The sequence below is a fragment of the Akebia trifoliata genome, chromosome 4 (assembly GCF_017979445.1).
Source record: "Akebia trifoliata isolate Shusen 1 chromosome 4, ASM1797944v1, whole genome shotgun sequence".
NCBI lineage: Eukaryota > Viridiplantae > Streptophyta > Magnoliopsida > Ranunculales > Lardizabalaceae > Akebia > Akebia trifoliata.
The window spans coordinates 31,597,407-31,625,129 of NC_141378.1; the positions used below are offsets into that span (position 1 = coordinate 31,597,407).

The 27,723-nt window shown below is 32.7% G+C and overlaps 1 protein-coding gene across 1 annotated transcript; it reads left to right on the plus strand.

Annotated features, from left to right (window-relative positions):
- The first annotated feature begins 216 nt into the window (after nt 1–216).
- On the plus strand, nt 217–786 carry LOC147404722 (uncharacterized). Its single transcript, XM_086437895.1, has one exon. It carries the CDS (start codon nt 217–219, stop codon nt 784–786), a length of 570 nt encoding a protein of 189 aa, XP_086294021.1.
- Nucleotides 787–27,723: the final 26,937 nt, after the last annotated feature.

Consider the following 27,723-nt stretch of genomic DNA (forward strand, 5'->3'; position numbering starts at 1 on the left):
ATTATTTTTCTAAGTGGGCTGAAGCAGTTCCCCTTCTAGAGGTCAATAAAGAAACGGTAGTCGACTTCATCAAAAATAATATCGTCTTTCGTTACGGCATTCCATGGTATATTATGATAGATAATGGAAAGTCTTTTAGCAATACATTAATGGATCAATTCTGCATGAAGTTTGACATCAAGCAGAGATGCTCTACAATGTACAACGTTGCAGCAAATGGACTCGCCGAAGCATTCAACAAAACTTTTTGTAACTTTTCTTGAGAAAGTTGTTTCAAAATCGAAAAAGGATTGGCATGAACGAATTGGAGAAGCACTATGGGCATACATAACCTCATACCGCACCCCCACACAAGTCACACCTTACTCATTGGTTTATGGAGTTGAAGTTGTTCTCCCTTTGGAATGTCAGATACCTTCCTTAAGGATTGCGATCCAAGAAAGTTTGACCTGCGATGAGAATGTTAAGTTACGTCTAGCTGAACTTGGATCATTGGACGAAAAGAGATTAGAAGCACAACAACGGCTAGAATGTTACCAAGTCCGTCTGTCACGTGCATTCAATAAGAAAGTTCGACCACGTTCTTTTCAAGTTGGCGATTTAGTTCTCGCTGTACAACGACCAATCATCTTCTCACACCGTTCTGAAAAGAAGTTTGATCCGAAATGGGATGGGCCTCATGTAGTGAAAGAAGTATACACTAATGGTGCATACCTTCTTGTAACACCAGAAGGATTACGTCTTGGTCCAATCAATGACAAATTCCTCAAAAGATACTATGCTTGAAAGAATGTTGCTCCCCAGCACGAGCCTAAACTATTTGACAATGCTCCCTTGCAAAAACCTAAACTGTTTAACAATGCTCCCCAGCACGAGCCTAAACTGTTTGACAATGCTCATTATTGTACGAGTTTAAACTACATGATACTCCTGACCCGCATGAGTTAAACTACATGAATGGTTGAAAAAAAAAAGGAATTGAGCTCGCTAGAATGAAAACCCGAGAGGCGGTCTAGGAAAAACTTAGAGCATTATCCATCTGAACTACGTTATGGTTTGATCCCATTTTTGGGTACGTAGTAGCCTGTAAAGTTACTTCAGGTTCAACAACATCAACAAAAAAAAATAAGATACTTGTATAAGGAAAGAAGGGAATTTTATTAATTTCGAATGAAATAAAAAATGTTATACTTTCCTAAGTCCTATGCAGTAAAAAAAATAAATAAATAAATGAAAAAAAATAAGCTTAATATAAAGAAGTAAGATTCCAAAACTTCTTTTTCAAAGACTCTCTCTCTACTTTACAAGCAGTTATTTCATCATCATCAATAATTGGAGCATTAGATAGGCGAGTACACTCCGTTTCAACAGTAAGTAGAGCCTTCTCCTCTTCCTGAACTTGAGTACTAAGAGATTCTTTAGAAACAACGACTTGTGGTAGCATTTCTCTAATCTGAGTAAACTCGATTTCTAACTCAACTTCTCGTTTAGTCAGTTCAACTTCTTTCTCTTTAACTTCAGTCAGTTGTATATGTAAACTATCCACTGATTAACATTTTAGCTGAGCTTCCTGATCTAAGATAGATAGCTGAAGATCCCTATCATCTATTGACAAAGATGATAAAGCCTTCTCTCATCTTGAAAGATACGCTTCTACTCCAGTTATAAGCGATTCGAAGAAGTTAGCAAAAGGCATAGAATCAGTTCTGAAAGCATCCTTGAGAGAAAAGATTATGACAGGCATATGAAGTGATTGCCATTCTCTTAGGTTGGAAAAGCCAATATTGAGCATGAACTCAACTCTAGATCGAAGGAATTCATCACGAGCTCTATGTAATGCTTGTTGAACGCATAAATCGATCTCACTATCATGCAAAGAAGCTTGTCGAGTTTGGGTAGAAACAGTAAGCATTCCACGTGACTTCGGAACAATCACAGATGAATCAACCAACTTATTAGAAGTAGGTAAAGCCAATGCGATAGGAGCCGTATGTGTACTTGAAGTTGATGGAGTGCCACGAAAATTTTGACGAGGACATGAAGAAACCTCGTCCCCATCACTCTTTGAGGGGTCTTCAGTATCAACCAATTTCGAAAGCTCTCTACTAAGATGACTGACATTTCAAACATCTCCCATACCCGAGAAGGCAGGGAGGACTGCAAAATCTTCTGAGGCGAACAAATCGGCAGTGGACTGTATATTGGTTAATGATTCTGCAAGTACAATTAAATCACAAAAGATTATACAAAAAAAAGAAAAAAACATGAAATTTCTAAGAAAGGAAAAAAGTGTGTAAAATTACATTTCCTAAGAGACATATCATTCTCAGCTTCAGCTTCTTGCTCATCTAGAGTCACACTCGTATCTTTAGGCTCAATATGAGCAACAGGCTTCAAAGAATCCACGGGACTTGATCTATGAACAGCTTGTTCTACATCTACCCCACCAATATCGGCCTGCTTCGTCTGAGTAGTTGCTGGCGTTAGTAGTATTTTTTTGAAACACAATTTCAATCTAGGCTCCATAATGACATTTTGCATATCATCAATGCGTATGTGTTCTATTCTTCTTTTTCGAGAAGATTTTTGCATGGCAAGCAAAGTACGACGTGCCTCACGATCTTCAACTCCTTTTCTTTCATCAAAATTAAAGTTCGGAACGGAGACGCTATCTTCAAGAAGACGGAAATCAAGGGCATCCAAGTGAGGTACTACATCTTGAACCCACCAATCCCTATAACTCTTATCAAATTGTCGATTCATGTCTTGCACTTTTGGAGGAATAAAAAAGTTGACTCGACTTTTGGTATGAGTCAAAGACAACCATAAACTGTATAACTCTATCCCATCCACAGATCTTGTGAAAGGAATTGAAGTTCCAAGGATACGTTGACGAAAGCCTTGTTGACGAGCAAACCTGTGAGGGCTATACATTTTCACCTCGCAAACATCATCATATCAAAACATAACAAATCCAGGACGATAGTTTATCATGAAAGCTTGAACTTCAGAAGGATCATCACTATCATCAGTTTGTATCCTCCTATGACCTTTTGGTGGCCAAATATCCTCAAGATGCCATTTAACATCACTAGAATCCATGGTGATGATCAGATCCCTCGCATCTTTAGCATTATCTTCCCAATAAAAATATGAGTTGGAAATACTAGCTGTACGAACCAAATACGGAGGTCCAAAGTCAGCATTAATGCTACCAAATACTCTCCGAGGAAAATGAAGTCCAACCCACCCAAACAAGTAATGAAGGGGATAATAACTCGTAGAAATACTTACAACTTTATGTGTTTTCATACCCCAATAGGTTTGAGTTAAACCTTTGTACAAACAACACAGAAGTGGAGGTACCAAGCTGAACGTAGTACCTCGAGCCATCAATGCTGCTACCTTGGAAGTACCTGGACGAATAACATCACCATTCTCACAATGGAGAACAAAACGACACAACCACAATGAGAGGTATGCAGCTATCATAACTTCATCCTAAACATTCTAATTCCCAGGAAAATCGAGCCTTATAAATGGATTTTCTCCCTCTTTGCGACCTCCCTTTGCTAAAGTAACTCGAGAAGAAAAAGGTCTTCGTAATTTTGTTCTGGGATGCTGACGGTCACTACGATCAAAGTAAAACAATTTTTTCCTTTCCTTATACTCTACCGTCAAACGAGGATTAGAAATCCGTTCAGCTTTGGTGTACCAGAAATCAAGCTATTCACTATGGCTAACATAGTCGCTCTTTTTTTCAAAAATCAGTAAAGCATACGCCTTGAATAGATATTGGCAAGAAAGAGAAAGACATAGAACACCATTGCAACCCTTGAGTTCATCAAAACTAGGCACCACTTCTTCATAATACTCATCCGTGATAGAAAGTCCAGAAATCTTCTGCATTTCTCATAAAGAAATGCCAACTTCCCCACAACCCGTCACAAAAGTGTTAATCTCGGGACACCAAAACTCACATAAAGCCCGATACATGCCGTTGGGACGACTGTACTCATTACTATTTATCGAAAAATAGGGTGTGGAGGCTCCTATTTATAAACTTTTTTAAGTGCCTTTTAGAAAAAGTTATTATTTAATTAGAATTATATTAAATAGAGTTCTTCTTTAATTAGAATTCTATTAAATAGAATTATTATTTAATTAGAACTCTATTAAGGTTTTGACTTTAAGATTTTGACTTTAGTCTTACTTGGTTGACTTTTAATATCTTGACTTTAGTCTTACTTGATTGACTTTAAGATCTTGATTTTAGACTTACTTGATTGACTTTAAGATTGAATTTAGTCTTACTTGATTGACTTTAATTTTTTGGAGAACTCCCTTTATTATATTTTTAATTCTTTGGGCCCCCAGATGGAGGGGTCCTTGAATAAATATCTTGGTAACCATCAACAATTTTGCCTGAGAACCTAATTAATCGATTTTTTTTGTTTAAATTTTTAAATTAAATTTATTAATGTTTCACTTTAAATTATTTAATATTTTATTTATTAATTTTGAAAATTTTAATTATTAAAATTATAAAATTACCGTTTTACCCTCGGAGAGGATTTTTTACGTTTTAAGTCATTTTTCAATGTTCTAGGATGTTTTGGAATCGGTTTTTCGTAAGGAATTCAATAGAAATATTGATTTTTATCATTTATGAAGTTTTTTTTGTGTGAAATGGTCGTGAACTTTATGAGGGGCATTTTCGTAATTTTGTCAAATTTTGTGAAAATTGGCAAAATGATTTATTTGATTTTGATTTATTGTTTTATGTGTTTGAATGGATTTTCCTAAACGTAAAGTAGGCTTTAAGGATGTTTTGATATTAGGGGTATTTTGGTAATTTGGTCATTTTTTAGTGATTTTTATCATAAAGCTTCTTTTTGTCTACAAGATGATGATTTCTATGTTTCTGGGGTAATATTTTCCTAGCGTAGCGTGGTTTCTACAGTTTTGTCAGTTTGAGATACTTCATCTAGATTTCTGAAACATATCTAGTAATAAAATAAAGCATTGGAATAGTCATCCATCATTGGGAACCGTTGCAATCGGATTGACGAGTTGATTAATCAGGCGAGTGCAAAAATGGGGTGTCTACAGATGCCCCTCTTTGGTAGAGGGTTGAAGCAAACTAGATAGAAAATCTATTTCGGTAGATAGTATGATATCCGAATGCCAAAGCTAGTGACAGTTCATTTTGCAGTCTAATTTAGCAATTCGTCGAGGCGTTCGGATCCTTGAGGTTAAAACTCTCTTCGAACTAAAAGGTTGTCAGGTCCTCGAGCTTTAACTCTCACTGACGATGTCAGATCCTCGAATTTTAGAAAATTCTCCCTGACTAATACAAAAGTGCACGTATGCAATGGTGTGATGCTTACTGAGTAAAAATGTGTGAGGTCCTAGAGATCTTCTCTCACTGACGATAATGATTCAAAATTGAAATGTGTTTATGCAATGAAAGTAACCATGGCAAGGTTGAGCAATGAGGTAATTGGAGTCATAACATTATAGGAACTCCGTTAAATCCTATTTGAATTTTTTTTTTTTTTTAGAGTTCGAAAAAGTATGAGTCTCGTTTATGGGACTCGAACCTATTGTAGCTACGCTTCTCGGGCTAAAGAACTTAAACAATCATGCTAATTCAATATGATTCAAACAAAGCTGGAGTCTTATTTCTCGGACTCTGGCTAAGGTTTACAGGAACTTAAACAATCGTATTAAAATTGGAGTCTCGTTTCTCGGACTCGAACTGAAGTTTATAGGCACTTCAAAAACCTATTCATTTTATGATTCAAAAAGTTGGAGTCTCGCTTCTCGGACTCGAACCTAGGTTTGTAGGCATTTCAAAAAACCTACTCATTCTATGATTCAAAAAGTTGGAGTCTCGTTTCTCGAACTCAAACCTAAGTTTGTAGGCACTTCAAAAAACCTACTCATTCTATGATTCAAAAAGTTGGAGTCTCGTTTCCCGGACTCGCACTTAGGTTTGTAGGCACTTCAAAAGCCTACTTATTCTATGATTCGAAAAGTTGGAGTCTTATTTCTCGAACTCGAACTTAGGTTTGTAGGAACTTCAAAAAGCCTACTCATTCTATGATTCAAAAATTTGGAGTCTTGTTTCTCGGACTCGAACTTAGGTTTATAGGCACTTCAAAAAGCCTACTCATTCTATGATTCAAAAAGTTGGAGTCTCGTTTCTTGGACTCGGACTCCTTCTACCTCGAGATCTGACATTGTGATTTGTGTTAGCGTTTGGCGGGGCGCCAAAAAAAGGATGAAGGAGTTGGGTTGTCTTTGACAGTGGTGTGAGAAGATTAAAAATGGAGAGGGTTTTGGAGAACGGATAAAGGGAAAGACTGATGTTGAAATAAGCATATTATTTACAAATCATTTAAGAATGGATAGAGCCTATTATGAGTCCGAGAAAGCTTTGTAATTAAACTATAAAGGATACAAAAGGAATTTTTTTGATAAATACGAAAGGATCTGCATCCAAACAATTACATTTAAAATAAAAAAAATAAGAATAATATATTTTTGCATAATTTGTAGATTTTCAAAATTTCATATCTATGTTTTCAAGTTTGATATGTAAGGAAAAGTGGTGATTTATACATTTTGGTGAATACTCAATATAACCCTGTATTTTCGAATGGGCTTTCCTAAATAGTTGAAGATGATGTATTGAATGAGTTAAAAAAAAATTTATCCTCAAGTTTCGCAAGAAAAATCAAATTGTTTTGAGGTTGAAAATAAGGGCTCATAGGTCATTGTTTTAATCATCCAACAAAGATAAGTGTCATACGGTAAATCATCAATTATAAAATAGTTGTGGGATATTTACATATGTCAAGTTTTGCAAAAACTTGAACCAAACCTAATAAAAAATAAGTTTTAAATGAAATATAATAAACTTGTACTTTAAAAATTAGTTTTTAAAAACTGCTTTAAAATACAATTACAGAATATTGAAATAAAATAACGAGAAAACAAGAATTAAAACAATGTTTTAGATTATTTGTGGGATTGGACCAATGACCTCATTATAGCAGTGCAGATCATCCAATTTAGCTCTATCATCTTGAAGGATTTTATGAAGTTATCCTTCAATTAACCTACAAACAAAAAATTTAATAAAGATCACACTTTTCAACAGTGAAAAAGTAAATAAATTTAAAACTTGTGTCTAAGGTCATGATCCAAAAAACTAGAGAGCCTAGACATTATTAAATGGCATCTTTGCTAGATATCTCCATTTCTAAGGACATTTTATTAAAAACAAAATGAAAGGTAAAATTATATCTTAAAAATCAAAGTTCAATTTTTTCAACCTAATTTTTACACTTGAATTTGCTAAATCGGGTTCAAGATTTATCGGTAGTACAGTAATTACGAAATAGTTCAATTAGAAACACACATCTAGGCTGCAAATAGTGAAAGAAGCTTTACGAAATTGTCCATATATAATTTTTGAAAAATTTCCTAAACATGATCAACTTTCGATGGAAGTCCCATTCCTGCTAACTGCTGGTTTTAATTCCCAAAACATGAAGAGCAAGATCGCAGGTTTTTTAGAGTGACAATCTCACTAATTATAAAAGTGACAATCCCGTTGGGGGATTCAAATGAACAGTGAGACGGAATCGGAATTTCGTCATATTAAAATGATCATGATGGTAATTTACCCTAATTTTTTTCTTTTGGAAAAAATGAAAATAGAACTAACAGAAAAATTATTAAAAAACCAAATCGTTAGTAAAATTATATATTGACAATCAAAGCTCTACTTTTTCATCCCAATTTCAACACTTGATAGGCTTAATTAGGTTCAGGATTCATTAGTAGTAAAGGAATTAAGAAATACTTTAAACAGTCGAAGAAGCTTTCGATTAAAAAAAACAATAAAAAAAAATTTAACCATATGAAAAGACTATAGATCAGAGAGAGAAAATCAACTCACTAGGGAAAAATAACTTGATCCTCGTTCGAGCCATTAATGGAGATTAGAAATTTTTATTTTCTTGATAACTTGGTTAACATAAGAGATAGAAATAGAACAAGTTATGGGCTAGGGTTTGCGGTTAAGATAAGAACCTTGGAAGAAGAGAGTAATGATTATGATGGGGAAAGTTAGGTCTTACTTTGAGGTGTTAGGTGTAGGCTAGGGTTTTGGTAAATCCCATAAGTTCTTTATATAGCTGTAAATCCCTATTTTGAGTCTCGACTCTCACCTTACAGATACGACTTAGGTGAGTCACATGGGTTTCAAATGGTTTTTATGTTTCATTAAGATATTTGAACTTAAAACACTAAAAACTGAAAAAAAAAAAAATTTAATAAATAAAATAAAATAAAATAAATAAAAGAAGAAGAAAATAAATCCCGATTTATTTGAGCATGTCATCTTGCTCATGAAATAATTTTAAAAACATCTGGCTTCAAAAGGTAATGGTCATATATAGAATCATCCGATAGCGACGGCATAAGACACTGCATTAGACATTGAGATAACATGGAGGTATCCACATAGTCGTATATGCTTTTCACTTGTATCTCAATACGTGAAAATTGGAAAATTCAACAAGAAAATTTGACGGGCCAAGTTCCATGAATTTTAGAAATCAAATTTTGTCAATCTATGGCTGTTGAAATTTGGATGCTCCTAATATCTGATGGTTTAGAACTGTAAAATTTCTGTTGTCCTCCATTAATTTGAAGATTTCAGCCCGTCAAAAAAAATATTCGACAATGAAAAATTCATGGCCATGGTCCATCTAATATGGGCTTTTTCACATTGTCTTGAGGAAAAACTTCTATAGTTCCATGCAAACTTCCAATTCAGCTCATTGTCTAATGGAGTGTCTTGCACAATCACTTTAACGTTTTCCTTATATAGTTATATATAACGACATGACGAAAAGAAGATGGGTTAAAAGGCTAAATGCACACATTAATTTTAAATATATATCTAACTTTGAGATTATATATCAAACTTTATATTATTTTATTAATTAAATTTTTTTATGACGAGTATAAAAACAAAGAAAACAAGTAAAAACTGTTGAGCATGTTTAAAGAACATTTAATACTTTTTTAGTATCAAAATATATATTTCGAGTTTTTATTTTTTATTTTTTTTGTTAAAACGTATTGATTGTAAAACCTAGGTTGGCGGGTTAAAATCGACTTGTAACACCTCCATTCTTGCAAATGATATCAAAAAATGGTTTTGTTAATGTATGTCCTAGGTGCACACTTTAAGATGCATTGAATATCCATTGGAAATAAACCTTTTAGAGTATTTTTGGTATTATTTTTTTTAGTGCATTTTAGGTAGGAAAATTGATTTGTAGGTGTATTTAATTTTCTTTAGTGCATTTTAGGCAGGAAAATAAATTTCGAAGGTGTATTTAATGCATTAAATACACATTGGAAATAAACCTTTCAGAGTATTTTGGTATATTTTATTTTTTCTGCGTTTTAGGTAGGAAAATTAATTTGAAGGTTTATTTAATAATTTTTTATGCATTTTAGGCCCGAAAATAAATTTGGAAGGTGTCTTTAATGCATCTTATAACAAGTACCATCAAAAAATAATCTTTTGCAAGAGCATTTAATGTGAGATCTATGTGACAAGATTTTGAGGTAGGATTTGGCGCACTTTCCGAGCTGTATATGATTTAGCTTCTTCAAATTTATTTTAGAAGACCGTCGTTAAGTATTATTAATTATAAAAATTTAGAAACATGAAAATCTTTATAATTTGTTTTAAATTACTATTTTGATAAGTTTAACAATTTTTAATTAAATAGTTCGAAGTGGAGTCAAATTATAATCTAATAATATATTTTAATGTGAAAGATGTAATATTTATGGTGAATAAGACTATCCAAACAATTTTAGTTTGTTTTAAGGAGTTATTTCTCTTATTTATCTTTTGGCAATAAAGATTCTATAATGGTGGCGATTGTCATTTTAGTTCCATAAAAATAGGATGTTGACTATAGTATCAAAGATAACGATAATGGTAGTGGTATAAGGAGATTGATAGTGAAATAGGTTTTATATTTTTAAATTAATCAAATATTTGAAAAGAAAATTGCAAGAGAATGACATATGGTGCTAGGCCATTGAGTTATCAGAGCTTCCAAAATATTTTTCTTAAAAAGAAATCAAGTCTTTACCTAGGTTTAATCTTTCTTAACTAAAACAAAGGCACACGTCGCATGAGAATTCTGCCTTTTTTAAACAAAAAATGTATTGATTGTGGGTTAGATTTGAAGCTTAAATGATTTTAAATTCCCATTTCATGTCTTGTCTCATTCAGGACTCCACCCATACTAAGGGTCCTTGGGCTCAACTTGTGGCATCGAAAACCATGATCCGATGCTATTGGGTTGTATAGGACAAATTCAATGAACTTTGGATGTTTTTTTAAAATAGTCATTTTTCCCTATTGAGTTTTAATTTAAATTTGGGAGTTATGAAGAAGTTTAGTAGCCTTCCATTTTCAAAACGTTGGACCAAGTCCAAAAGGGACAAAAATTGAATCTTTTTATCTAAGTTTTTTCAGGAACTCTAGAGGCCTGTGGTGTTAGTTTGCCAATGTGGTAATCCATTTGACCAAAATGACCCTTAGTAAGGCTTAAAATATTACTAAGTTAGAAAGGATTGTGTCAGTGAAGTGGAAGTCCAACATCACACCCGTATAGATTTCATAAAGAAAAAAAACCTACCATTCCAGTGGTAAAAAGAAAAAAATTTTATTTTATTTTTTCTCTTGATCCAAGGTGGTTGAAAATATACGGCCACCAAACTCTCAAAATTAAAATGTAATGGTGAAAATAATTTTCTTTTTAAGTTCTTAGAATTGCATCCTGTACAACACTGTGGCATTGGATCATGTTTGGATGCCACAATGTGATGCAGTCAAGAAACTTTGCTTACTAAGTAAGGAAAGTGTTCTTCATCTAAATTTTGGGTTCTTATCAAACCCATGAATGATAATGATGACTCAGGATGATGTAACTTTTGTCGGATTTTAAAACCATCTAGCACGAGTAATAAAATTTTATTTTAATGTTGTTAGATTATTTTTAGTTTGAATTTATTTTTGATGACCATTGTTAGCTCTTATAGGATTATGGAAATTTAGAAACATTAAAATCTTTATCAATTTTAAGAAAATAAATTCTATCTTTTGATTTTTGATAAGTACATTCATAGTACAAAGTGGAATCAAACTATGTAATCTGAAAGACTACGTCAATGTGAAAGATGTAATTTGTATTAATAAGACTATCAATACAATTTTAGTCACCCCTTCAAGGATTTTTCCTTTGGATCTTGTGGTAGGTGAGATTATATAACAGTGGTGATTGTCATGTAAGTTCCATAAAGATTGGATGGTGACAACAGTATCCAAGATATCCATAACGATGGTGGTGGCGGAAACAGTGGCATATATACGGAGATTGATGGTGAAACCAACAAAGAAGAAAATTTCTGAAGAATTGCATGTGGTGTCATGCCATTGAGTCCCCAACTTAGCACATATTTTAAACAAATGCACATATCTAATGAGAATACCACTTTTCTTGGAGAAATAAAATGGATTGGGTGTTACATGTGAACCTTGGAGAAGGGAGATAAATGGTTCTAAAGAAAGTTAAGTCAGAGGTTTAGGGTTTTAGTAGGTCCAATAAGGTCCTATGGTTTTAAATCCTCGTTTTCACATCTTGTCTTGTTTAGGATACAGTCAGACGACTCTGGTGAGAACATTTTACTTTTAAACCATTTTTAAGTCCAAGTCAATTCTTTGAATCCAAAAAATAGAAAAAATAAAAATAGATTGAAGAACAAAGTGAATCATGGATTTGGCATCTTTGGTCTCCAACAATACAACATTACTCAGCCAACTCAACTTAATGTTGAACGATTTTTAAAATTGGGACTTCAGCCAAAGAAGCTTATATAAAACTATGAGAGCTAAAGAAGATGGGCCAAAACCCTAAATGCCCACCTCACTTTTTGAGGGGCATAACTCGAAAATCTTAAATCAAAATAGTTATTACATTAATTCAAAAAATTTAAGATGAATATTACAAATAATGAAAACAATTATAGGTAATGAGCATGTTTATGAGTGTGAAAAATAACCTATTAAAGAATCAAAATATACAGGTAGTTTAACTTTGTAATTTTGATAAATTCTATTCTAACACTTTTTATTATTATTTTAAGCTCGGTTTTTTTTTTGAATGATTATTATGAAGTATTGTAGTTAATTCTTTTTTGTGTAAGTTTCGTTATTTTATTTCTAATTCAGTATGCCTTTTGTTGCGGTGTTTGGGTAAGACCGAAGAAGATCGTGTCATAAATGGTCTTGAAACCTACCAACAAAAATAAAAACATTGTGATCCAAAATGCTTCATGGAGCCAAACCCATTAATGAGGCATAGAAGGAAAAAAGAAGGAATAAGAAACTGGCATTTAGATGCATTGAATGAGATATGGAAGAAACCCATCATCTCTTTATCAAGTTTTCCTTCGCTACAAGCTTACAACTCACTTCAATAGTTATAGTTACCTTCAAATTCATTGAAAGACCTTGGGATGGCTTACAATTCGATGTATGATCCAAAAATGGAGTTGCCTTCGAAGATTATCAGGTCACATGATTCGAGTGATTCTATTACGATTAGTCATTCAAGAGGTATAGTTAGCTAGAAATATCGCAGTCTTTGGATGAAGTTCGATTTAATCATGTACGCAAAGGTCTTTTACCTACCTGGAAGAGTGAGGACTTTAATGTGTGGAAAGACAACAAATAACATGGCAGTTCCAATGTCACTTTAAAAAAAAAAAAAAAGATGCAATCTATTACAAATTGTGCTCGAAATGGTTTTTAGAACATCATAATTAAAATAGATTCCAAAATCACACATTCAATTTCAATAGAGCCTTGGAAGAAGGTTCACTTGAAAAGATTAATGTGCCACCATCGAAAAATGAATCACAATTAAGTGAACAATATTGAATTTTAAAATTCTAGACATAAATCATAGAAGATAGTTTTAAATCGTAGTAAAGACTGATCATCTCGATTAGGCAGGTTTAGTGCCGAACACTTTCCGAAACTCGTAATCTGACCCTTTACCTATTTCTCTTATCCGTGGACCAATCCAGATCCATTTTGGAGTTATTCTTGGTTCCTAAACCTAAACTAGGTAGCAACTCCTAATTCTTAGAAAATCCTCAATTAACCAATCAGTTATATTTTTACTATTTATTAAAGAAGGGTTTAGGCGATTTCAGTGGTGACTCCACTACGATTTTAGGGTCAAATTTCACCCTATACAAAACTACCCCTAAGTTGACTTTTCACTCGAGTCAACTGGTTGACTTAAAGACACTCTTAGATTAGGCTAGATTTTGTCCTTTCTTTCATGGCTATGTAATCGGATGTGATTGATTGATTATTCCTTATGATTGGCTTTGATGAATGTATGTGATTTGATTGGTGTAATATTCTTGAAAATTCCCTGGACGCACTTTGTCCATTTGCTCACACTCATGAGCATGCATATTTATGTTTGCATCATAACATGTTCTCATAAACCCCGTAATCATATCTAAGCTAACATAATCCTTCGGGACATGGGGGATGCACATGAACGCTACAACTTCAGTACAATACCTTCAACTAAATCAAACTGAAACTCCATGTACTACGTGACCAGGTGAAACTAGGAGGTATATCGATGATTCAAGCTAAAATAAATTAAGCTTTGTCCTAACCTAACTTCAGTCATATAGTAAGCTTAGAAACTTGAAATTAAGTGTGATCTCATTAGGCCACGACTTGAATCAACCATGAGTGCTCCCAGGTTGCTTTATTTAATTTAAGCAAAAGGTATGAGCTTGGACCAGTCCACATCGCCCAAATTAAACCCACAATACTAGCCCAACCCAATAGATGTAATTAACAAAACCCACCGACCAATCATTTTCAAATCCATTGGGTAGAACCGGTCCAAATATGGTAACCAAATTTCTCTGACCAATTCTATTCAATAGATTAGACATTTCTTTAAACCAGAATTGTTGAACCACTTTAAAGAGCGTATTAAATTAAAATATAAAAAAGAAAAACTTAGCTTGTTTTTTTATGTGTAAATAATGGAAGGTAGTTCTTTGGTTAGATGGCTCACAATGATGTACAACAATTGATGGATCAAGCCTTAGAAGCATTCACCACTGTGAAAAAGTACAAAGAATATCGAATGGAATCTTTTACATGTTGCGTCCACTTTTGGGACCTTAACTAACATGTATTCCATTTTGGTTCACTCATGCTTCGCCCAACTCATAAGGACCTTTGCAACATTATGGGGATATGCACATTAGGTCCAATGTTCTGCTTTTCATTGCAACCTCAATGGACATAAGAAATCTCAAGAGGATTAGGAGTTAAGCCTAAAAAGCAAAAAAGATTCATCACGGCTTACTAAACATGCGAAGATTTTTACAAGTACACCGAACTCTCAAATGTGAAAATCTAGGAAACTTTGCTCCAGAACCTCACAGGATATCTAGAAACTTTACCCTGTGTTTGGGGGTACTATCAACGTATTTTATGATTTACTTCAAAATGGGTTATCAGTTGTCAAGCTTCTTTGTATACATTGTAGGACAACTCAAAAATAAAGATAACCCAATTCCCAGAATACTCGTCGAGACTTTTGAAAGATTAACTAATGTGAATGCATAAGAAGGGGCAAGATTTTGAGGAAGACCATATATTGTTTTATGTATAGTTATGCATTCGACTCTGCATTGTAGAATTCTCACAAATTAAGGAAAGTAAATGGGACAAATTCACGTAAAATTAAGCATTGGTGGATATTGCATCTGTGAAAGATTGGAAATACTGGCTCTCAAATTTGACTACATGGGACGTTAGTTGGGAAAAATTGGAATCAAGGGTAGGCAAAGGTACCTGAAAGCGCCCTTGATCCGCGAGGTGCACGGATCCACTTTTGACCTTTAAGGTTTGGGAGTCAACACCTAGTTATTACAGTCTAGGAACCGAATACTGACTCTAAAAAGGCAAATACAACTAATTTACGAAAGAAAAATACGGGTCCGGGGATCACGTTACGGGGTTGGAAGGTGTTAGGCACCAACCCCGCCCGTCAAACGCCGGTCTCTACTAATTCCTAAATAAAACTACATTGCTAAAAAGACCTAAAAAATAAAAAAAATATATAAATATTTACCTTTACTAATGCAACGGTTTTGTTCCCTCAGATCTGATAGAACAGCCCCTTGTACAGCACTCCTCACTTCGTTCTATCACCAGATTCGCTTCAGATCTCCAAGGCAAGGTACCTCCTTAGATTTGAATTTTTCAAAAAATTTTATGGATTTCTGGATATTTTTTAAGGACTTCTAGGTATTTTTCGAGCTAAAGTTGATGTATGGGTATTAGGTAAGGAGTTAAAGCTTCAAAATTAGGGTTTATGGGAGGCTAGGCAAGCTTTTTGACCTACTTTTTTAGGATTAATTTTTTCATACGAAAATAGGTTGTAGGGACCCCTACTTATAGATTTTTTTGAGTGCTTATTTTGATAGAGTTAGTATTTAATTAGAATTGTTTTTAATAAAGTTATAATTTAATTAGAATTGTTTTAGGTAGAGTTATTATTTAATTAGAATTATTTTAAATAAAGTTATTATTTAATTATAATTGTTTTAAATAGAATTATTGTTTAATTAGAATTCTATTATGGTTTTGACTTTTAGTCTCACTTGACTGACTTTAAGATTTTGACTTTAGTCTTACTTGATTGACTTTAATTTTTTGACTTGAGTCTTACTTGACTGACTTTAAGATCTTGACTTTAGCCTTACTTGATTGACTTTAAGATTGACTTTAGTCTTACTTGATTGATTTTAGTCTTACTTGATTGATTTTAAGATTTTGGAGAACCCCCCTTTATTATATCTTTAATTCTTTGGGCCCCCAGATGGAGTAATAAATATCTAGGCAACCATCAATAATTTTGCCCAAGAGCCTGATTGATCGATTTTTTTATTTAAATTTATAAATTAATTTTATTAATGTTTCACTTTACATTATTTAATATTTTATTTATTAATTTCGGAATTAAAATTTTTTTTAATTGAAAAATTACCGTTTTGCCCCTGAAGAGAACTTTTGCGTTTCAAGTCGGTTTTCGATGTTCCAGGATGTTTTAGAATTGATTTTTCGTAAGAAATTCAATGAGAATATTGGTTTGTGTCATTTATGAAATTTTTTGTGCGAAATGGTCATGAACTTTATGAGGGGCATTTTCGTAATTTTGTCAAATTTTGTGAAAATTGGCGAAATAATTTATTTGGTTTCGATTTATTATTTTATGTGTTTGAAAGGGTTTTCCTAAGCTTAATGTAAGCTCTACGGATGTTTTGATGTTAGGGGTATTTTGGTAATTTGGTTAGTTTTTTAATGATTTTTATCGTAAAGCTTTTTTTTGTCTACAAGATGATGATTTCTATATTTTTTGAGTTATATTTTCTAGCGTAGTGTGATTTCTAAGGTTTTGTTAGTTCGAAATACCTCATCCGAATTTCTGAAACATATCTGGTAATAAAATAAAGCATTGGAATAAACATCCATCATTGGGAACCGTTGCAACCGGGTTGACGAGTTGATTAGTCAGGTGAATGCAAAAATGGGGTGTCTACAGTACCATGCATGTTTCAAAGGGATATGATCATGTAATGCTCACCGGACTACTGAAGACGTCTTTTTATTATCCAAGGATGGTACCAAGACAGACAGGACTCCCTTCGTGGATCCCAGTGCACTCGAGGAATCGACACCCTATAAAGGGACTAACTATGCACCTGGTGGAACACATAGCTAAAACTTGGGATCATCAGATGTTTACAGAATTAGAGGATAAGCCAATATTCAAGAAACAGAAGAAGGGAGTACCAAAACATGTCAAAAAAACTAATAAGGTCCTAGATTGAGTCACTTTTGCTTCATAATAAGAGGAGAGTCTCCTCATTTCTCTTATGTTCAAGTTAGTTGCACACTTTCAATTTGTTCAATGCCAAGTTTTACATAAAACATTCATAAATCAATACAAACTTTAATCATGGTTCAAAGTCTTTTTAAATAAATCCCTAACTAATAATAAATCACCTAGTCAGACATAGTCTTGAGCAGTACATCTCATCAATTATAAAATTTAAATTGGAAGGGTAAAATGAAATGCTATTAATAGGGGTCATTAATCCATCACCAATCCTTAATTTACCTTTGATGGGGTTTCAGGATACCATTGCATCCAAACTGAAGCGTCTACCACTTAATTGGAGTTAAGAGTCAAGTTAGTTAAGGTAGACATCAACACCAAGTGAATCGTCAAAAATGATCTCTGAATCTGAACTCGTAAAGATTTGTAAGATCTTGGTGATCTTTGCAATGGACATAAATAGCATAAAGAGCAAGGTAGAAATGTTGGAACAGATCTCTAAATCAACAAGAAATCCTCTTGACAATCAAAGGGGCAAGGAACTATAAGGTAACATGGCCAGGAATCCACTAGAGGTTTATGAGCAAGATGTAAATGAAGTAAAAATCTAATACTAACCAACCGAATGACTCAGTTGGAAACAATCCTGAAGATTATAAATGGTATTAATGAAAATCGTAGTAGGCATCAAGCCTTTGAATCAAATCCCTAAGATCCGTCTACCTAAGAAGTTTGTAATGCTAGAGATGGAAATATTCAGAGAGGTAGGTTACGCAAGAACACATCTCAAGGTATACGTTACTAACATTCGCACTTTGGGCCTCAATGATGAACAGATGACATTGCTTTTTCAACGTAATTTATCAAGATTAGCACTACGATGGTTGATGTCTCAAGACCCATCTACAATTGGAACATAGAAGAATATGTCAACATTATTTTGGCACTTGTATAAGTACAGTACCGAAATTGAAACCTCTTGAAAGGACTAAGAATCAACCACACAGTAGAATGGGTGAACTTTCTTTGATTTCGTCAGTCGTTGGAGGGCTAAGGTTGCACAAATGTGTGGTAAACCTTCAGAAAATATACAAGTAGCCATTATCTTAAATAATCTAACTCAGGGGTATGCCCAACATCTAGTCGCCCAATACCTTCCCACGTTCGAGTCTTTATTACAAGCTGGTATCCAACTGGAAGATACCTTCACTTCCGGGGTCCTTCCCAATACTTCTGACAATCAGCTCAAAAATTCATTTACCAATACTAAATCTAGCACCAATTACATCTATGTAGCCAATACATCTGCTACACAACCTACTAGCAAAGCTAGTCCCAATCAGTCTTGACCACGTTGACAATTCACTAACCTTTGGATGCCTTTGAGCATTGTTTTGCATAAACTATTAAAAAAAAGGCTCATTACACCTCTCTAACCTCGACTTTTACCAAATCCACTTCCTACTTCTCACAATCCAAATTTATTTTATGAGTTTCACTAGAACCACGGTCACCTTATTGATCGTTGTGTCGCTCTTCGTCACATATTCAAGACCTCATCGACACCAAAAGAGTTATTATCTCTGCCCCTTTATAGCCAAATGTTACCACCAATCCCCACTTACCAACCTCTTCAAGGTTTAAATATAGTATTGAACGCCCAATTTCCATTTGACTAGTCCTCTTTATCAGCCTGTCAATCCTAAACCACCTAGTCCCCTTCTTATTGGAATGACACTCCCTAATGCAGGTCTCACCACTGACTGTACACCATTCAACCTAACTTCAGATGAAATCTACTATTTATTCCTATCTTATTTTGATAATTGTGCTTTCGTCAATTATGTTTCATCTCAGATGGACTTGGAAGAATCTTTCTCCTTAAAAGATGAAAATCCTTATCTATTGGCTCAAAAACATGAATTTTTCTCCCTCTCTTACAACAAATTTGAACATGTGACTTGGGAAGAAAGAATCTTCAAAATACCTAAACTCAATGCTAACAATTACGATGCCTTGGCCAAAGGAAAATAAGTAAGTCTGAATAAGAAAATCATGAAATAAGGCAAATAATCTAAAGAGGAAATTCAAGACTAGCAAGTCATCCCAAAATCTCTCAACATTGCCCAGATATTCTTTGAAGATCATAATGCCTCAGTTCTACTGATTGGAACAATGTCCCGAATCTTCAGTCTATAATCAAGCCTGTTGTGCGTACTTGTCTTTAATATTTCATGAATCATGTGAGATGGTTTGAGTCTAGATTTTTATCAATTCAATAATGTCATGTTTTCTTTAGATCAAGTCTAGATCTTTTACTTCTGTTGAGTCGAGTCTACAATGGAGTCTATTGCCTCATCTGAATTTAATTGAAAATTAAAATTTTTGAATACCTCAAGTGCATCAACGAATTAACTGATAATCTTACTTTAGTAGAGGATCCTTTAATGAGGAACCCCCTTCCGAATTAATCGATTTACTTGAACAAGAAGATAAAGGTCAGGCTTAATCTCTAATAGAGAAAGTAAATGTCACTGACCACGAAATAAAAAATAATGTCTAAGAAATTCAGATTGGATCCAACTTATCCCCAATAGAACATGAGGAGATGATGAATTTACTCAGAAAATTTAAAAGACTTGTTCGCGTGGTCCTTTGAGGATATGTTGGGTGTTGTCCAATACGAAATAGATACTTACCCTATGAAATGAAAACATCACATTTAAAGCTCGAATGAACTCACATAATCAAAGGAGAGGTTACGAAATATAACAACACTGGATTTCTCAAAATAGCAAAGCACCCATAGTGGATTACTGTTGAGGCAACTAACAAGAATTTTGAAACCATCATCATGAAAATGTACGAGACACATCAATATTGGTATGAGAAATTGTCATTTGCACCCTCAACATGTCAAATTTCGACTTAATCCTCTATGGTAGTTACTTAGTACTTTTTATTATGTGGTATGAAAGGAAGTTTTGAAATGGAAGTTTCGTTTCTTAAAATATTAATGGAAACCCAATCGATAGAAGCGAATTTGATTTATCACCATTACAAGTTGAGTCACTTGTGTTTTTGATAAGAAAGTGAAAGTACGTGACATATAAGTTGAGGATACAACCATTAATGAAAATCGAGCAATTGTCTTCAACCCAATGAAGCCAAAATTTGTGAATTCTTCCTATTACATGAAAATAACTACAATGTTCCTTGTCCAAATAAGGCCATTTTGCTACACAAAATCTTCAATATAAAAAAGCCACAATAAAAAGTTATATCTTTACTATGCTTACGATAATCAAAGATTTTAAACTTTCATAACATAGGGCACTTCCCTTTTTTGAAGTGTGTAGTTTTCCCCCTTATACTAGGGACATTCTTTTTCAATATGTTTTCAATTATCCAGTGCAACGCTCCCTGTCAGATTAGGGGCATTTTGTCCTCAAAGGCTTGATCAATTTTAATTTACAAAGACAAGGTTAATCTTGAATTAATACTTACCCTCTTGATAACAACTTTTAAAAATCCTTGATGTTCAAAGAAAGTCAAAGGGTTGGCCTGAAATCCGTAAGACTCAATTTAAAAAAAAAATCTGGAAACGATCTTAATCTCACATTTGTTTTTCTCAAAAAATAGTTCATTACTCTTTTATCTAGAGTAGGTAGAGTAGAACTCCTAGAATAGTTCATTACTTTTTTACCCAGAGTAGGTAGAGTAGAACTCTCAGAAAATAAGTTCATTACTCTTTCACCCAGAGCAGGTAGAGTTGGAGTCCTAGAAAATAGTTTATTACTATTTCACCCAAAGTAGGACTCTTAGAAAATAAGTTTATTACTCTATCACCTAGAGAAAGAAAAGTAGACCCCCTAGAAAATAAGTTCATTACTTTTTTACCCAGTGTAGGTAGAGTAAGACTCGTAGAAAATAATTTTATTAATCTTTTACCTAGTGTCGGTAGAGTAGAATTTAATACAAAATAATTCATTACTCTTTCACCTAGAATAACTAAAGTAGAACTCTCAAAAAAATAGTTCATTACTCTTTCACCCAGAGTAGGTAAAGTACGACTCTTAGAATCTAATCTATTACTCTTTCAACCAGAGTAGGTAGAGTAGGACATTTAATTTATTCTTAGATTCTGCTCAGATTTTTACTCTAACCTTACTAAGACTTTACCTAGATTTTTCTAAAATTTCCTCAGTTTAGTTTTAATCTTTCTCAGGTTGTTTGCTCAGTTACCTTACTTAGATTTCTTTTCATTGTTAAGTTTCTTATCCTCCCATAATAAATGCGTAGACTGGAGGCATGACTTTTCAAAATCATCATTACACTATTGCACATACGTGCACTCTCATTGCATTTGCATTAATTAAGGAGAATTCTTTAAAATTCAAGGATTTGACATTTTTAGTTTAGGGAGAACTTACCCTCAAGGATCTAGATGTCTCAACAAATTGTTGAATCAAGTTAAAAAATGGGTTGTCATTGGCTTTGGCATTCGAATGTCGCACTATCAACCAAAGTATATTGATCATCTAGTTTGCTACCACCCTCTGTCAAAGTAGGGCATCTATAGACACCCCATTTTTGCATCTGCGTAATTTGACAATTCGTCTCCCGATTGCGGTAGATTTTTAATGATGAGCACAAAGAACTCGAAGGCTTGAGAGTACTACAACTGAATTTTCCATTTTCAGCCCTTTCATCTCCCTTACTCGTTACGAATTGACATAGAACATTATACACGTTTAAGATCGTTATACCTTACACCCGATTTAGTAAGTATATAGGCTTAGGATTGCTACACATTTTGATAACCTAGAGATAGCATGATGCTAGGAAAATGTGACTTCAAGACTTAGAATAATCATGTTAGGTATGAAAGAATCCTTACGCCAAAATTCATAAAATTTGCAAAAAATAACAAAATGACAAAAAAATAACAAAATCTTGAACCTCCGAAATATCTTAAAAATACCGTCATTGCATTCAAAATATTATTTTGAGTCTAACGGAATCCAAATCCATGAAAACAGAGAAATTTACGACAAATCACAAAAATTATTGAAATGCCCTTAAGTGTCTGACTTTTACCCAGAAACCTTGATTCTTAGTAAAATATTATAAAAAAAACTTTTAAATTGTAAAATTCTTAACTAATCGCAATCAACTGAAAATTAAAATTTAATCAACCAATAAAAATTTGAAATCAAAATCAAATTTAAATTCAAATTAAAAATTAATCGACCAATTCAAATTAAGATTTCATCAACACCTAAGTAAAAATTCAAGGTAGAAATTAATCAACTAATTAAAATTAAAATCAAAATTTAATCAAATTCAAATTCAAATTTAATCAACCAATTAAAATTTAAATCAAAATTTAACCAAATTGAAATCAAAATTTAATCAAATTCGAAGTAAAATTCAATTGATCAATAAAAGTCGAAATAAAATTTAATCAAAATCTATTTCAAACTCAAATTAAAAATCAATTGACCATTAAAATTCAAAAGAACCATTCAAAATCAAAAATTAAAATTAAAAACAACCAATCAAGTTTTAATCAGTGGAGGACTATCAAGGTGCGAGTAACGTGGGATCATCCATCTCATTCTTCTAAAAGAAACGTGAGAGAAGAGAAGAAAAGGGCAAAAAAAAAAAAAAGAAGTGAATCGTCCATTTTGGGACATCTCAATTAAAATTGTCAAAGAAGAAATAGAAGTAAAAAGAATAAGAAAGGAAAATAAAAATAAAGAAAAATAGCTACTAAATTTTTTTCCCCTCTTGTTAAGTTTGATAGGTCACCAAAGAATTAGCACACTTGAGATGGCATTAGCAAATGTTGGCGTGGCAATAGAAGCTCTCTTCATCAAATGACTCAAATTTTCTATTTTCAATTGCCTCTCTTCTTATTAACCAATGAGCACAAAATAACTGAGGCAAACCTAGCTTTTGGCTTGAGGATGAAAATGAGGGCTCATAGGTCATTTTTTTAATCTTCGAACAAAGATAAGAGTCATAGGGTAAGTCATCAATTATTAAACAATGGTGAAATATTTATATATGTCAAGTTTTGCAAAATCTAAAACCAAATGAATTGACTTTTATTTTTTAACAATTAACATTTTTTGTAACAGTTCCATGTTTTGATCTGATTAGGAATTTATAATATCTTGAAAACAAAATCCCTGCAATCTGTGTACACAATAAAAAGATCAATAACGAGAAGTAATGATTAAGATACTGTCGATCCTATAGAAGAAGAAAGAAAAAACCTAGAAAGAGTTTAGAAACTTAAATAAATACTCTCATTTGGATTGTTTAGAAATGATTACATAGGAATAATGTATGTTAATTCAATGACCACAAGATCAAAGAAAAATATAATGATGGTAGTGATAGTTGCAATGATTTCACTAAAACGATGATGGAGTTGGGTTGTCAGTGACAGTGGTGTAGGAAGATTTGATTTGGAGATGGTTTAGGAGAAAGGATAAAGAGGAAGATTGATGTTGAAATAAGCATATTATAAGTTCCTAATTTACAAATCATTTGAGAATGGATAGAGCCTATTATGAGTCCAAGAAAGCTTCGACAATCAAAATATAAAGGATACCAAAGGATCTACATCGAAGTAATTACATTTGAAAAAAAAAATAATTAATAAGAATAATATATTTTTTGCATAATTTGTAGATTTTCAAAATTTCATTTCTATGTTTTCAAGTTTGATATGTAAGGAAAAGATGGTGATTTATACATTTTGGTGAATTCTTGAGATAACCCTGTGTTTGCAAACGGGCTTCCCTAAATAGTCAAAGATGATGTATTGAATGAATTAAGAAAAAATTATCCTCAAGTTTTCGAAGAAAAATCAAAAGTTTTTGGCTTGTGGTTGAAAATGAGGGCCCATCAGTCATTGTTTTAATCATCCAACAAAAATATGTGTCATAAGGTAAGTCATCAATTATAAAACAGTTGTGGGATATTTATATATGTCAAGTTTTGCAAAAATTTGAACCAAACCTAATAAAAAGAAGTTTTAAATGAAATATAATAAACTTATACGTTAAAAATTAGTTTAAAAAAAAAAACAGCTTTAAAATACAATTACAGAATAATGAAATAAAATAACAAGAAAACAAGAATTAAAACAATGTTTCAGAAAACATCCACCATACCAAGAAAACCATACAAACAGCTTGATTTGAATGAAAGGAATAGTACTTGTTGACCTTCCGTTTGCTAATAAACTGGGATCGGACCAATGACCTCTTGATTGCTGTGTAGATCATTCAATTTAGCTCTATCATCTTGAAGGATTTTATGAAGATTTCCTTCAATTAACCTACAAACACAAAATTTAATAAAGATAACACTTTTCAACAGTGAAAAAGTAAATAAATTTAAAACTGGTGTCTAAGGTCATGATCCAAAAAACTAGAGAGCCTAAGCATTATTAAAAGGCATCTTTACGAGATATCTCCATGTATAAAGACATTTTATTAAAAACAAAATCGAGAGTAAAATTATATCTTAAAAATCAAAGTTCTACTTTTTCAACCTAATTTGAACACTTGAATCTTCTAAATCAGGTTCAAGATTTATTGGTAGTACAATAATTAAGAAATAGTTCAATTAATAACACACATCTAGACTGAAAATAGTGAAAGAAGCTATTGAAACATGAAGCGAAACTTTTTACTCCATATATAATTTTTGAGAAATTTCCAAAACATGATCAACTTTCGATGAAAGTCCCATTCTTGCTAACTGCTGATTTTAATTCCCAAAACATGAAGAGCAAGATTGCAGGTTTTTTAAAGTGACAATCTCACTAATTATAAAAGTGACGATCCCGCTGGTTCGCAGCTATATGAGACGGAATCGGAATTTTGTCATATTAAAATGATCATGATGGTAATTTACCCTAATTTTTTTCTTTTCGAAAAAATGAAAATGGAACTAACAGAAAAATTATTAAAAAACCAAATCGTTAGTTAAATTATATATTGACGATCAAAGTTCTACTTGATAGGCTTAATCAGGTTCAAGATTCATTGGTAGTACTGAAATTAAGAAATACTTCAAACAGTGGAAAAAGCTTTCAATTAAGAAAAACAACAACAAAAACTTTAACAATATGAAAAGATTATATTTTTAAGTAATAACTTTTTCATAGCATCATCATGTGAATCAATGAATATGATCATAACATAATATCAATTTAAGAACATAGTATCATAACAAAATTTAACCACAAAATATCATAACATGCATCATCACATGGAATTCGTAAAGAAAGTGAACCTACTAAAAATTTATGAGATTTAAATATGTTGAATTTCATGATGATAAGAGAGTTTCTTTCTTCTAGACCGGATTAAATCGACGAAGCTTTGGCTATGTTTTGGGCTCACAAAATTTCCACAGTTGATTAATAATATCTTGCGGAAGGGAACGATTTAAGGAGATGCTATAATTTCCAACAATAGTGAGAATCTATACAATCCCCCTAACTTATAGATTTTTTTCTTTAAGTTTCAAAATTTGAAACTCCCGACTTTTGCTCAATGGCATTAGGGTGGTTACTACTAAATTTTGACTCAGTGAATGTGTCACATAGTTTTAACTTGAAACCAAAAATTCTATCCTTCTATTTATTTTAGTTATCCTAGTCATTAATTTTAAATTAACTTTTTAATAATTAATGGAGAAGATTAAATTAGAATTTAAGATATTTTAGAACTATTAATTTTTCTATTTGATTTGGTCAAAGTAATGACCTATGTGCAACTTACTATTGGAAGAGAATTAATCAACCGAAGATTTTCTTCTAACTTTTCAAACAAATCCCCCTCCTAACTCTTAACTTGTGGTTGCAATGCCTCCCTTTGTTGACGCAACAATTCTTGTTTTTCCAACATGGGTTCAGTGACTTCCCGCAAGGTTTCCATAGTATCTATTGATTCCTCTTGTCACCTACTAGCTGTGGTTCTTGGGGCACCTCCTCTGAACCTAGGTGGCATTGATTAACACATGATTCATTGAATTAATAGAAGTTCAATATATATGTATATATATTTATATTTACAATCAATCTTATCACCTCATTTCTTCAAAGTACAAAAATAAAAAAGTTCTAAATTGTTACTTATACATCAATAACCAATCTTTATTTAAACAGTGACAAAATCCTTTTTGTGAATATCATCCAAAATAAAAGTTCCAAATATTATTCCTCAAAAATAAACCTTAGTCCCATTATAGGCTACTTATTTATTTAATTACCTCAACTAAACTAAAAATAAACACTAGAAAGTTAATTAATCAAACAAGTCAAAATTATCCCCAATAATTTCCATTCCTTTACTCTTCACTCCACAAGATTTCTTCAAATTTATTTTCCTTGGCTTCCTTTGGCTTCTCATCAAACTAGAAATATTCTTTGGACTAGTGAGTCTCATCTTATGAGTAGACCGAACCTCAACTGGTTCATCCTTAATATTGGTGATCTCATCTTCAGTAATCTTTCCTTTAATATTAATCTGTACCTTACTGATTCCATCATTCTTATTAGCTAGGTGTAAATTTCAAGGTGTTCTCTAGCTTATAAGAGTCGTCATCTTTATCCTAAGTGTATGTCGATCTATAGGGATTTTTTCCGGTGGGCTTGGTGGCACCTTTCAGCTATGTTAACATTCTCATTAGTTGATGTCAACTCTAACATTATCTTTTCCTACATCATCACATATAATAATAAATATGTTATAAAAATATAATCAACTTGATGTGCCAAGCATCCATTACCCAAATACACAAGGAAGAACTTTTTTTTTCTAGCTTTTTAACTCAATCCGCACATAATGATTTAAGCCAATACTTTCTTTATTAACCATACTCTTAAAAATAAAATTAAATATCAAGGTTGAAAATAATTAAGATTAATGATAATAAACCTCAAAATTCCTACTGCCTAACGTAACCATTCTATCAAAATAACATGTTTATCTACTATTTTTATCTCTTCTTCATGATTCTTTCTAGTTTTGGGGTCATTTGCGGCATCCTGTTCCATGTTTTCTTCTTTTGAATTATCTTCATCGGTTCTTCGAGATTGCTTATACTTTTTGTCTACCCAATGATGATACTCTGGATCTGTAGATCTTTTCCTAGGATTGGTTTAGGGCTTTGGTTCTTCTTCTTCCTCTTTGACTGGGATTCTTGGTTCAGTGTGGTCCAATTTTTTGTACGTAGTAATTAATTTCCCTACCAATTTGTTCCTACAAAAGATCACAAAATATTATACTACAATTATAACATTAAAAAGAAATACGAGATACAAACATGTACGTAGTCAAGGGAATCTTAAACATGGTCAGCTCTGATACCATTGTGTCACACCCTAAACGTGTGACTTTAGTTCAAATGTGTCAAGTTCAAATTTTTTTTTTTAAATATTATTTTCACAAAGTATTGGAAAAAAAATTGTTTACACTACCGTTCCTAATGCATTATGAAACGGTTTATGACCGTTCCTAATACACTATGAAACGGTTGACTGACCGTCTCTAATCGAGGCGTCGTTAATGAATTTAAACAGCTGGAAGTCGTTTTAGATCACAAGATTTGGAACGGTTACAAACCGTTC